Source organism: Rhinatrema bivittatum, chromosome 3 (assembly GCF_901001135.1).
Source record: "Rhinatrema bivittatum chromosome 3, aRhiBiv1.1, whole genome shotgun sequence".
Classification (NCBI taxonomy): domain Eukaryota; kingdom Metazoa; phylum Chordata; class Amphibia; order Gymnophiona; family Rhinatrematidae; genus Rhinatrema; species Rhinatrema bivittatum.
The window spans coordinates 48,014,123-48,027,674 of NC_042617.1; the positions used below are offsets into that span (position 1 = coordinate 48,014,123).

The 13,552-nt window shown below is 44.9% G+C and overlaps 1 protein-coding gene across 4 annotated transcripts in view; it reads left to right on the forward strand.

Moving 5' to 3' along the window:
- LOC115088491 (usherin-like) overlaps positions 1–8,386 on the forward strand; it is a 54,880-nt gene extending 46,494 nt beyond the window's left edge. For all 4 annotated transcript variants that reach the window (XM_029596755.1, XM_029596758.1, XM_029596757.1 and 1 more), the window contains 2 exons: positions 3,819–4,043; positions 7,876–8,386. In XM_029596755.1, the coding sequence (XP_029452615.1) occupies positions 3,819–4,043; positions 7,876–7,962 (312 nt within the window). In that variant the 3' untranslated portion in view covers positions 7,963–8,386. The remainder of the gene's footprint in view (positions 1–3,818; positions 4,044–7,875) is intronic.
- Positions 8,387–13,552: the final 5,166 nt, after the last annotated feature.

A 13,552-nucleotide genomic window follows, 5' to 3' on the forward strand; every position in this document is an offset into this window, starting at 1 on the left:
CCGGCAGATCTCGGGGGCCTGTCACTCCCGCACGCGGCGCCGCTGCTTCTCCTCCCGCTCCTGCTCGTCATCGCGCCTGCCGCCGCTCCTGCTCCTCCCACTCCTGCTTCGCGGCCACCGCCGCTCCTGCGGCCCCACCGCCATTTTTTCGTCGCTACTGCTCCTCCCGCTCCTGCGGCCCCACCGCCATTTTTTCGTCGCTACTGCTCCTCCCGCTCCTGCGGCCCCACCGCCATTTTTTTTTTCGGGCACGCACGGCTCTGACTGATAGAGTGTGAAACTGGCCAACTCTGTCCTCAAGGATCACTAAAAGCACTGGTTATCAGGATAACTAAACTATGTTCATTAACTTTTTCATAGACATTAATTTTACAAATATCTCATAATTATTAATCATGCATAGCCTGAAATACAGAGCTATCTGCAGTCCTTAAAAACTGTAGTTAACTATGGGTATCTCACATTTAGAGCACCTTGAATACTGTGTTCAGTTCTGGTCACTGCATCTCAAAAAGGATATAGCTGCACTGGAGAAAGTGCAGAGAAGGGTGACCAAAATAAGGGGTATGGAACGGCTGCTCTAAGAGAAAAGGCTAAAGAAGTCAGGGCTGTTCAGTTTGGAGAAGAGATGACTGAGGGGCGATATGACAGAAGTCTACAAAATCATGAAAGGACTTGAACAAGTAATTGAAGTTAATGTAAATTGGTTATTTACTCTCTCAGATAATAGAAGGACCAGAGGGCACTCCATGAAATTAGCAAGTAGTCAATTAAAACAAATTGAAGAAAATTCTTTTTCACTCAGCGCATAGTTAAGCTCTGGAATTCATTGGCAGATGATGTGGTTACAGCAGTTAGGGTAACTGGGTTTAAAAAAGGTTTGGATAAGTTTCTAGAGGATAAATCCATAAACTGCTATGATGGTAATTAATAGGGATGTGCAGACCAAAAGTTTAAGTTCATAAGTCCATAAGTCGAAAGGGGGGGTCATTTGCGGTCAATATGGACATATGGAGAATTCCATAAGTTGAGTCTATGTCCATATGTGCAAATAAAAATTTAAACCCCTAACCCGCCTTAATCCCCCCCCCCCCCCAAGACTTACCAAAACTCCCTGGTGGTCCAGCGGGGTCAGGACGCCATTTCTGAACTCCTTTGCAAGGAGCACGTGACGTCGGCGCCACGTCGGAGTGACGCGGCGTCACGTGATTCCCCGCGGGTCCGCTCCCGGAACCCTCATTGGGCCCAAAAGGAACTTTTGGCCAGCTTGGGGGGGCCTCCTGACCTCACCGCTACAGCACACCCACCTCACACACTCAATGATGCATCCACTCCCCATCCCCATCATACAACACGTTTATCGCAACCTTAGAAAAAACCCCACCCCTACCCTAACACACGTCACTCCGACGTGGCGCCGACGTCACGTGATTCCCCTCAGGTTCGCTCCCGGAACCCTCGTTGGGCCCAACGAGGGTTCCGGGAGCGAACCCGAGGGGAATCACGTGACGTCGGCGCCACGTCGGAGTGACGCGGCGTCACGTGATTCCCCTCGGGTTCGCTCCCGGACCCCTTGTTGGGCCCAAAAGGCACTTTTGGCCAGCTTGGGGGGGTCAGGAGGCCCCCCCAAGCTGGCCAAAAGTTCCTTTTGGGCCCAACGAGGGTTCCGGGAGCGAACCCGAGGGGAATCACGTGACGTCGGCGCCACGTCGGAGTGACGTGTGTCAGGGTAGGGGTGGGGTTTTTTCTAAGGTTGCGATAAACGTGTTGTATGATGGGGATGGGGAGTGGATGCATCATTGAGTGTGTGAGGTGGGTGTGCTGTAGCGGTGAGGTCAGGAGGCCCCCCCAAGCTGGCCAAAAGTGCCTTTTGGGCCCAACGAGGGTTCCGGGAGGGGAACCGCGATGGACCACGTGACGTCGGCGTCACGTCGGAGTGACGCGGATGTCACGTGATTCCCCACGCGTCCGCTCCCGGACCCTCACGGAACTTTTGGCCAGCTTGGGGAGTTTTGGTAAGACTTGGGGGGGGGGGATTAAGGAGGGTGAGGGGTTTAAATTTTTATTTAGATCAACAATCGCGATTTCCAACTTATTCAACATAGCTATGTTGAATAAGTTGGAAATCCGATCATTTACGCCTCATCACTTTTTTAAGTTAAAAAAAAAAAATAAGTTGCGTTTTCCATTTAAGTTCAAAACGAATGCACACCCCTAGTAATTAATAAGCAATAGTAGCTTGTGATTTATCTAATGTTTTGGTACTTGCCAGGTACATGTGACTTGGATTGGCCACTGTTGGAAAAAGGATATGGCATATCTTATATTCTTATGAGCTAGTCCAATCAGGCTGACTCAGGAGCAAATGGCACTCTTGCCGAAAATCACTGATTGTGACCCCCACCCCTTATATTTGGCATGGATTAGCAAGAGGCGGGGAGGGCTGTGTATGAAAGTTCTCACTATCAGGTCGATACAGTAAAGCGTGCTCCGTCGGAGCGCACTGTCAGCCTGCTCTGGACGCGTGTTTTCCCTTACCCCTTATTCAGTAAGGGGAGGAAAACACGCGGCCCACCCGCGGCACCTAATAGCGCCCTCAACATGCAAATGCATGTTGATGGCCCTATTAGGTATGCGCGCGGGATCCAGTAAGTAAAATGTGCAGCCAAGCCGCACATTTTACTCTAAGAAATTAGCGCCGACCCAAAGGTCGGCGCTAATTTCTTCCAGCGCCAGGAAAGTGCACAGAAAAGCAGTAAAAACTGCTTTTCTGTGCACCCTCCGACTTAATATCATAGCGATATTAAGTCGGAGGTCCCGAAAAGTAAAAAAAAGTAAAAAAAATAAAAATAAAAATTTGAATTCGGCCCGCGGCTGTCGGGCCGAAAACCGGACGCTCAATTTTGCCGGCGTCCGGTTTCCGAGCCCATGGCTGTCAGCGGGCTCGAGAACAGACGCCGGCAAAATTGAGCGTCGGCTGTCAAACCCGCTGACAGCCGCCGCTCCAGGCCAAAAGGAGGCGCTAGGGACGCGCTAGTGTCCCTAGCGCCTCCTTTTCCTCGTTTGCACCGCGTCGCCTAATTTGCATACTGGATCGCTCGCACCGGCCAAGGGCCGGTGCGTGCGCCGGGAGAGCGGGCGTTCGTCCGCTCTCCCGCGGTTTTACAGTATCGGGCTGAATATAAGTAAGTGGCTGGCCAGGCTGGGTGTCCCTCCTCACTCTGAATCTACCCCCTGACTCTTACACCCTCCCCTTGAACCCACTTCTTGCCTCATACTATCCTCCCCATCATCCTCTCCCCTGCTTTTTAACCACTCTCCTGTCCCCAGCATATGCCTCCTGCCTTTTCTGCAGCTCTCCCCCCAGTATATTCTTCTTGCTTCTCCCAACAGGAAGTGAGAGCCTGTGAGTTTTGAACATGCTTGCATGGTAGACGCCGACTAGGAGGAGTGTCAGTAGCAGTGGCATGGGCTCCCACTGCTCCTTCTGATCTCCTGCCACAGCCTGGGTCTGTGGGATTTGAGGCATGGTAGGCATGACCACACAAGAAACCCTGCTTGCTCGCACATGCCCACAACACAGGGAACAGTATTGTGCTGACTCCAGCTGGCAGGCGCTCATCCTGCTCACCCTACCCTAAAGCTGGCACTGGCTACAACTGAAAAAATCTTAAACAGGATTGTGGTGCGATAGGAAGGATTAATTTTACCAGCAAAATTTTCTGTTGCATCACTATGCAAATTATATATTTTGTAAAACCATTTTCTTTTTTTTTTTTTTCCTTAAATTACATTTCTAATAAAGCCTTTATTTGTAGGATCTGACAGAGACAAAAGTCCAAGGATCAGACTCTCACATAAGCAATCAGAGTGGGAGGAATATGTCCATACTCCGAATACCAAGTCAAAGTCAGCTAAGTCTGACCTACTCCCAGAATTCCCTGCAACTTGGTGCCAGTCAGTTTATCGATTTCCATGACAGAAAGTCATTAATTGAGGATTCTGTGTGGGATACGATTATCCACAGTCGCAACAGTGGAATGGTGAGTTTCATGTGGCAGTGAACTGAAAATTAATCATTTTGCAGCCAGATTTATGGATGGAAGAGTTGTTTTCAGAATCATTTAATTTTCATAGCTCTCCTTTGTAAATATTTACATTGTCTCCACACCTATATACAGACAGAATCTCAATTTTATAATTGTTAGGAGGACCCCCCCCCCCCCCCCCACCTCAATTGTGCCCCATTCTCGTTTAGTAGAATAAGATATTTTGGGTAAGCAAGAGACAAGGATTTTTCGTTGTTTGAAGTGTTATGGAAAATGTTTGAATATTTTGCACCTGGCAGTACCTACTAAGTGTCCTGTGGATTGCATTTTGTGTGACATGGGATCAATGGGATGTGGTTTCTGGGATATTTTATGGCATCAAGGGTTAAGGGTTTTTGATGAGGTTGCCCTCTTAAGAGGACTGGGAAGAGGCCCAGGAAGGTATAAATAGTGGGTCAAATTGGCAGGAGTTGCCCTTTCTAGGTTGGAGCTTTGGAAGAGAGGGACCTCCAGGATGCAGAGTCTTGAAGTAGCCAGGCTCATGGGCTGGTGGGGCCTGGGGACTCTTCCAGTATGGAGTGAGCCTTGCGGGGGCTTTTCCCCCCCAAGGGAGAAAGCCAGAGACCAAGGAAAAGGAGAGCTGGCAATTCTTCCTCTGAGGGAAAAAAAAGCCTGAAGCAGGAGGTGAAGGGGTGACCCACAAGGAGGAGCGCCCAAGGAGGACTGAAATGTGGAGGAAACTGGGTAAGCGTGCGCATTGCTGGAGAAAGAGGGGCATCGGAGGTCAGTGGGTAGTCTTGGGGTCAGTGGCCTTAGGAGCTCAGTGAGGATTTAAACTCCATGTACCCCACAGGGAGAGGGAGAAACTGTAAGGATGAAAAGGAGGTTTAGTGATTTAAGGATACAAATTCCATTCAAATGTGGATTGGGAATAAGGTATTTCAAACCTCAGGGATACCAGATAGTGTTAATATAATGATCATTTTATTTCGAATGTGATTCCAATTAACCCTGAGAGTTCTGTACAGACTGTTTACCCTCTGATAAATTGCGCATAGTTGCTGACTGGAAAATCCAGAAAAATCAAGTTAGGATTTTGGTTAAGTCTGTGAGTGGTGAAATTTTGTTTGTGAAACTTTTACGTACGGCAGCACTAATTGAGAAATAGAGGGGTACAAGTTCATGGAGGGAGGAGAGGCAACCCTCTCCCTGTACCAGCCAGGAAAAATAATTTTGCCCCACTGCTTCAAACAAAGTCCACTTCACCATCTGCATGACCCAACTTGTTGAATTCACAAAATAAATTCGAGAGACTGGCCCTCAACCCAAGGGGACAGATCCTCTCATTAATTCGTGTACCCAAGGATTGGGCTACATAAAGATTTCCAAAGAGGATATAACCACCTCCCAACAATATTTTTTCTTTAAAAAGTCGGCTATAACCACATTATTTCAACTTTGAGAACTACAAAGCTGCTTCCAGTTATGGATAAAGAAAGCCAACAATGTTATTGCTTCAAACTGATTTTAAATAGGGATGTGAATCATGTGCCCGATCGTCTTAACGATCAGGTTCGGCTAGAGGGAGAAAAAAATCTGATCGGTGGTGATGTGAATCAGAATCGGTTCCGATTCACATCGTTAATTTTTTTTTTAGTGAGGCCCGACCCTTTAAAATTGACCCCTTACCTTCCCCCACCCTCCCGAAACCCCCCAAAACTTTTTACGAGTACCTGGTGGTCCAGTGGGGGTGCGGGGACCGATCTCCCGCTCTCGGGCCATCGGCGCCATTGTGGCTGCCACTCAAAAATGGCGCCGATGGCCTGATAAAAAAAACAACCCACCCGACCCTTTAAAAATGACCCCTTAGCTTCCCCCACCCTCCCGAGCCCCCCAAAACATTTTAAAATTACCTGGTGGTCTAGTGGTGGTCCCGGGAGCGATCTCCCGTTCTCGGGCCGTCGGCTGCCACTCATGGCGCCGATGGCCCTTTGCACTTAACATGTGACAGGGTATCCGTGCCATTGGCCGGCCCCTGTCACATGGTAGGAGCACTGGATGGCCGGCGCCATCTTTAAAGATGGCGCCGGCCAGCCAGTGCTCCTACCATGTGACTTGCAAGAATTGACTTGCAAGAATTTCCCTTCAATTGACTTCCTAGTTCACAGAAAATGGATGACAAAAATCCCAGCTTTTTGCTTGACAGCTGAATGTTTCAACCTTTGGGCCAAATGTGGACAGATGAAAAATTTGAAGTTCATCTTTTTATTTTTGTCTTTTTTTTTTTTTTATGACACATTGGTATAGTAGAGATACTATAGCCATAGAGTAAGCATAAAGGACGTGAAAGAAATTCAGTCACAGCACTTAAGGACTTTATTTGAGCTAATTTGCTAGGGGGAAGCTGAGGCAACACATGCTGTCAGTGAGTCTTTTAGGTGCAACAGGCCTATACGTTGGACCCCTCCCAGTCCCCTGCAATTCTGGGGCTAATGAAAGGGCCACAGAATCTGGCCTTCCCAGGTTCTCACCGCAGAATTGCCATGGGAGAGCCGGGGCCAGATCGAGCAACAGCAGTATCTGGAGGCCCCCGCATCTCTCTCCTTGTCTACTGGCTGCCTCTGCTGATACGGACAAGGTAATTGAAAAACAGCATCAGTTACATCTCAAGCGACTTCCTCGTTGCCTGCAGGTTGGGGTCGGAGTATGACAGTTGATGCGCTTTGCACCTGTTGAAAGTGTGACTCTCTGGCCCCGGGGCTGCAGGCATAAAGGAAGTGACCAGAGGTGGTTCTGATACTGTTTTTCAATTACAATGGCTCAGTTGGCAGCAGCAGCCAGTAGAGATGGGGAGAGTTGCACAGGCCAATGGATTGGCCAAAAATTGAAAGGGAGAGAGATCAGCAATAGGAATAAGGGAAGGGGGGGGGGGGGGGGCTTGATTTGATGAGACGGGATCAGTGGTGAAAAAGTATATTTAAAGTGTGTGGGTGTGAATGAGAAAACTGGAGGAGATGGAGCTGTTAGAGAAAGGGTAGGTGGAGGGTGTGACCGTGTGGGAGGGTATCAGAGAGGATATGAGCATAAAGGGATTGGAGGTATGGGAGTGCATAATAGTGGATCAAATGGGGGTGTAGAGTGAGCGGATCGGAAGGCATAGGGAGGGGGTTTAAATGAAGAGATTGTTATTCTCTCCTTTTCTCCTAATCCCCCTTCATTCTCATCCTTGATGCCCCCTCATCCCTCCATCTACTATCCCTTCTTCCTGCAATTCCTTGTTCATCTCCCTCTGACAAGATCTTGTCTCCTTTTCCTGTTCCACCCCACAAATCTCCCTATCCCCATTCTCCCCTCACAGCACTGATTCTAAAACCCCGTTTCACAAAAAAAAGAACAAAATAAATCATCAAGACACACAGGCAAATGTGTAAAAATGACTATTTTGATAAAGTAGAATAGAAATTTATATTATGTTAATTTATGCAAGTGTGCCACATAATTTCTGAAACTTTGCTGAACTGTGTAACTCTTGCTCCAAAATTTACCCTTGAGCAGCTGCAGGAAACTGGGGGCTCTGCCTATATGTATACAAACAAATAAAAAAAAATCACTTACAGTGGATATTTACAGTGATTAAATTCATATTACCAATTTGCTTTTGTATTAGCTTCAGTGGTGGTGGAACAGCTTTCCTCATCTGTAAGATTTTATTATTGCTCTATAGGTTGTTACTGTGGCAGCCTATGCTCACATAATTTAAAACATTACCCATCTCTCCAAAGAGACTTTTTAAAGTTAGAAACATTACTCTTGTCTTCTTTTTCAGTACACAGATGAAGATCTTATAAGTACCATCAAAGGCTTCAGTACTGTGACACAAGAACATACCACTTTTACAGACACTCCGTTGTAGAGGAGAACAAGGTCTTTATGCTGGGGGGCGGGGAAGCAGGAGATTCCACGCCATCCCCCCCATGTGTTTTATTGATTTTGCCTTACATAAGATTTTTTGTACTACAATGTGCCTAGCAGAATGTAAGCAATATGAATATATTTATAAAGGGTACTATTGTAACAGCCATGAATTTAGCTTGAATTTCTCTGCTCAAGTATGTCAGTGTCAATGTCAGTATGTCCATCGCACATTCACCTGAGGGAACTCATTTCCTCATAAGGAAGCTTTATCCACTTTGAGACCATTTCACACTTTTCAAGGCCTCTCCTTCCCATCTATTATCCTCCACACCAAGATTTGTACTTTGCAAAAGATCAGTTTAACCTCTCTCAGCATGTTTAGCTCTGTCACATTAAAAAAAACCAAAAAAAACAAAAAACATTCAGGCCGATGCCATATTGGCTCGCGTAAAATGGGCGCTCATGATTGAGCGCCTGCTCTCCTCACGCGTGCCCAGCCACCTCTCCGTACAATCGTTATTATAGTGAGGGTTGCACCCTTGGAGCTAGCGTTAAGTTTTACGTGTTAAAATGCGGACATCAGACGCATGGTGATTTTTTGCGTTGGGAGTAATAGCTAATAGCGTCATCTACATGCATTTACATGTGATGAGCGCTATTAGCCATGTGCTTTTTTTGGACGCAAGTTTTGTACGCATTAATCCCCTTATTGCATCAGGTGTTAGCCTAGCGCAGCCAAAACATGTGTCCAAGAGCTCGTTAACCTGTACTCTAGGCTCAGCACACAATATAGTATTGGTCTAATTGAGAAGAAAATTGATTGTAAATGAACAACTAATATAACTTTTTTAGATGCATCACAAGGGAACAAGCCTGCACAGGATAAGTCCCATACTGAATTGCAAAAGTCAGTCATTTAAGGCCCTATTTTTAATGGACCGCACATGCAAAAAACAGGGGTTACGCGCACAAGATCTGGGCCTCGGCAGAGGGGTGGGGAGGGGGCGGGCTAGAGGCGCCTGGTACAGCGGCCATTTGCCAGGGTACCGGCACACGCAACTTGCTGCAGCTCCTTTGGAGGAGCGAAAGGTAATAAAAAAAAAAGGGGGGTAACCTAGAATAGGGAACGGGTAGGATAGGGGGTAGGGAAGTTCCCTCTCAGTCTGCTCCTTAATTGGAACGGGCTGGAAGAGAACTGGGGAAGCCGGACGATGTGTCACTGCACGATTTTTGCCTATGTCTGCCCCCCTTGCGTGCACCACCCGTGATTTTATGACATGCGCGCACCGACATGCACTTTATAAAATCACGCATCCATGTGTGCGCGCCGGGTAGCGTGTGCACATGGACGCGTGCGTGTTCTTTTTAAAAATCTATCCCTTACTGTACTAAATATTAATTCTTTGTAAAATAGCTTGCAAACGATTACATAATAATTTGAAATACTGCATCGATTTATAACTGTTAAGGTTGGAAGTATTAAAATTACTTTTTTTATGTATGAGAATGCATGAAATGTAACCTTTTAACAGATGAGATCCTTAGCAACATTTTAAAAGTTAATGTTACTCCCTGACACTATCAAACGAAGTTGCAATTTTAGAGGACACAAATCTGTTTACTGTGTGATATAGGTAAACCAGTACTGTAGAGTTTAAAATATGCATTAACAAGGCTGTGCAATTGTGTCCAGTCTTAAAATGAAATTTGTATACAAAATAGTGTCAGAGAGCCTACAATTATCTGCAGCACCGCAAAATCTTTTACCCGGTTAGATGCAAACCCTGTGGCCTTTACTCAGTCTAAATGAACCCTTTGTGATTTTTTAGTAAGATGATCATTTGATTATGTATTCATTGAAGCTATCCACAGAGCGGCACTGAGGAGCACAATTTTAATTCTGGAGGACTGTATTATGCCCAGATAGCACTATCTAAAATAAAACATATTTTATTCTAACAGCAATTACTGCTCTGTTCAATGTACAGGAACAGACATATTGGGCCTGATTTAAAAAACAAAAAACAAAAAATTTACTTGAGTAAAACTGGGTTTTACATGTGAAAAGGCACTTTACACAAGTAAATGCCTTTTGAAAATTGCTACAATAGTATGTTATATTTACATGCCTTTGAAAATTACCTCCATTGTTTTTAACATAAAGGTATTCTTGCTAAGAGCATGGGGCTGTTCCCGAGGAAAGCAGACACACAATAAGAACTGCATGCTGATCTCTAGGAGCTGAAGATAACTAGTAAAAATGAAATAGCAGTACACTAGAGAACTCACAGAGGAAATTAAACTAACTGCAAAAAACAAACAAAAAAAAAGCTGATCAGACAGCCAGCATTAACTCCACAATAGTTAACAACAATAACACTCCTCCTTCCAAATGGAGAGCCAAATAACATCCCCACAAACTAATGACCAATAGCCTGCTTGCCTACAATCTATAAGCTGTTCACTGCAATTGATGCCGATAGAATGTATGGTCACATCAATTCTAATAAATTCTTGGCAACAGAACAGAAAGGTAATGAAAGAGGAGCCTCTGGAAACAAAGACCAGCTGATACTGAATAAAACCATTATGACCAGCTATATAAATAGCTGAAACCTCTATAGAATGGATTGACTATTAAGAAGACCTTTGATAGCATCAGATTCTCTTGGATAATAAATTGCCTTGAAATGAACAAAGTGAATCCTGAACTGATAGAATACATCAAGTTTATCACGAAATGTGGCAGACTACACATCATATGAACTATAAGGGTGGACAATATGTCATCTCTAACATTAGGATCCAGTGAGAAATATTTCAAGGAGATTCCCAGTCACATTTTTTGTTCTGTCTGGCATTAAATCCGCTGAGTACTCTAATTAGCTACTTGGATTATGAAATTAACCTTAATCCTAGAGTGACCAATCTCATACTAGTGATATTTCACTTATTATTTGTAGATGATTTGAAACTCTACATGTAAGGTTTGTGGTCCTCACCAAGAGCTGGCAGGAATAGACTTCACATAATCAGCCCCTTTCCCCTTGGGTTGAGCTCTCAGGTTGCAGAGGCCGGCAGGCCTTAGGCATGAGTCTCTCAAGAGTTGGTAGGGGCATAGATCCCGACTGAGACTTGAGTTGGAGGCAAGCAGCAGTTGAAAATGGTCAAAGTCCAGTCTAAGGTCAGAGGTGGGCCTGCAGGCAAGAATGGTCAGGCTAGGGTCAAATCCGGTAGTCAGTCCAAGGGCAGGCGAGGAAGAGACTGAGAGGGATGGAGGCAGCAGGGTTGGAAGGATGAGGCTGGTAGGGCAGGAAAGATGAGGCAGGCTCAGGATTAGGAACACAGGACAAGCAGCAACTCATTCTACACAGGATGCAAGCCCTTTAAGTGTGGTCGAGTCTGGTGCGTTGGAAGGAGGTAGGAGTGGTGGCATCCTGCCATGAAGTATTCGGATGGCGGCAACCCATCCCATAGCTGGTCAGCGGCGAAGTAGACCCCATGAGCGGCAAAAGATAACACTACAGTTCTTGTGATGCTTATTTAGCAGAACAATTAGCGAAAAGTAGATGACATCATGATGACTTTTGGCCTGGACATATTTACTAAGGCAACTTTCCTTAAAGGAAAATTAAATAAATTGAAAACATCTCCCTGACTGAAGATTGCAACATAAAGAAACCAGAGCAAGAAGGTGTATGTAAATATCTAGCCCGGACGGCTTTAGTGCCAAGTACTATAAAGCCCTCCTTAATCAAATCACTCCGGATCTTCCAAATTTTATCAAGATGCCCAGCAATGAAAACAGTTCCCTCCAGAGCTTACTAGGGCCTACATCTCAGTACTAGAGAAACCGGGTAAAGATCCGGCATTTCCTGCATCGTATCGACCAATATCATTGCTAAATTTTGAAGCCAAGCTAGTCGCAAAGATTATGGCTGATAGGCCAGGCTCTGTATTTCCCTCTCTTATTACACAGAATCAATTGGGATTTGTAAAAGGGAGATCAGTTAGCACTAATATTTCAAAATTGCTCAAAGCGCCATGACACTGTCAAAAACCTTTTTGGAGTCGAACCCTACTATCATGGCTGGGGTACCCTTTGCTTTACACTCGTCCATAGCTATGAGCAATTTTGAAATATTAGTGATTTGATTAAGGAGGGCTTTATAGTACTCGGCACTAAAGCCGTCCAGGCCAGGTGCCTTACCCCTTTTACTGGATTTAATGGCATTGAGAAACTCAGTTGAACTTATTGGCTCATTGAGTATTTCTAGTTGTTTAAACAAGCCAAACAGTGCTTGATGTGCTAGTACACATTGCAACGATGTCTGCAGCGAGGTCAAAAACACTAAAACATAGTCTGCAAATGCAAATATCTTAAATTCTTGCGTCCCCCATATAAATCCCTTGACCTCTATATCCACCTCTATTTTTCTGAGGAGTTTGATTATATGACAGCAAATTCCAAGTGTCAGACGCAGTAACCAGATATCACGCTATCTGGAGTAAATACTGGGACACTGGCGATTTCAATGCAAGAATGTGTAATGGACTGTACCATTCCCTGAGAGACATTGGAACCAGGATGCTGCCACAGAGACTTGTCGATTTACAGATCCTGTGGGGAGGGGGGAACCTGATAAATATGTTAATGAGAAATAAGCTACAGGAGGGAAGTCATGATTTGTTCATTTCTTAACACTGTTTACAGATTGTGTCATGGTTACCAAAATTCAATAAAAATATTAAAAATATATATATATATCTAGGAGTAGAGGAAGGTACAAAGATTTGGCATAAAGTACTGAGAGCAAAAATCAGTAAAGAGTACTATAGCAGAGTGAAGATGATATTGAAGAGTACCTTAGTATGAAATAAGATGCAAGCTATTAATCAGTTTGCAATTCCTGCACTATCATACAGTTTTGGAATAGTAGACTGGCCCCATAAATATCAAGAAGAATTGGATGTAAAAACAAAAAAGCTCCCCTACACACATCCGATAATCTGTAAAAACCAATGTATGCCGATTGTACATCCCTAGAGCTGAAGGTGGTATGGATCTTACTGAAATTGATAGGCCTTCAGGCAAACTTAATGGCATCAATGGACCCAAATGCTCACATAGTCCTGAAATACGAACGTGAGCAAGCATCATCAGTCTTAGTCCTTAAGCAAATAGAGGAAATGACTGAAAATCCACCAGCACATGAAGAGCAAGAAGCTACAGAATTAGGAAAACAAAAGAAAACCACTTTTAAAGAATTAGATCAGCAAACAAGGAAGGATAATTGGCAGAAGCACAAATACAGTGAGCAGTATCGGGAGCTAACTCCAGAAACCCCACAAGAATCAAGATTTGATACAGCAGTGGTTAAAGAGAGGTGAACTCAGATCTATAGATGAAAGACTGATAATTGCAGCACAGGATCGTGGACTACAGACAAGATATTTCTCAGCCAGCATAGAAAAAACTGGTAAAACTGACAAATCAGATTCTGTGGAACAAACCTGGAAACAGTTACGCATCTCGATGCTGTATTGATGTCAGAAGGCCTGTATATAGAAAGGCACAATAAGTTGGC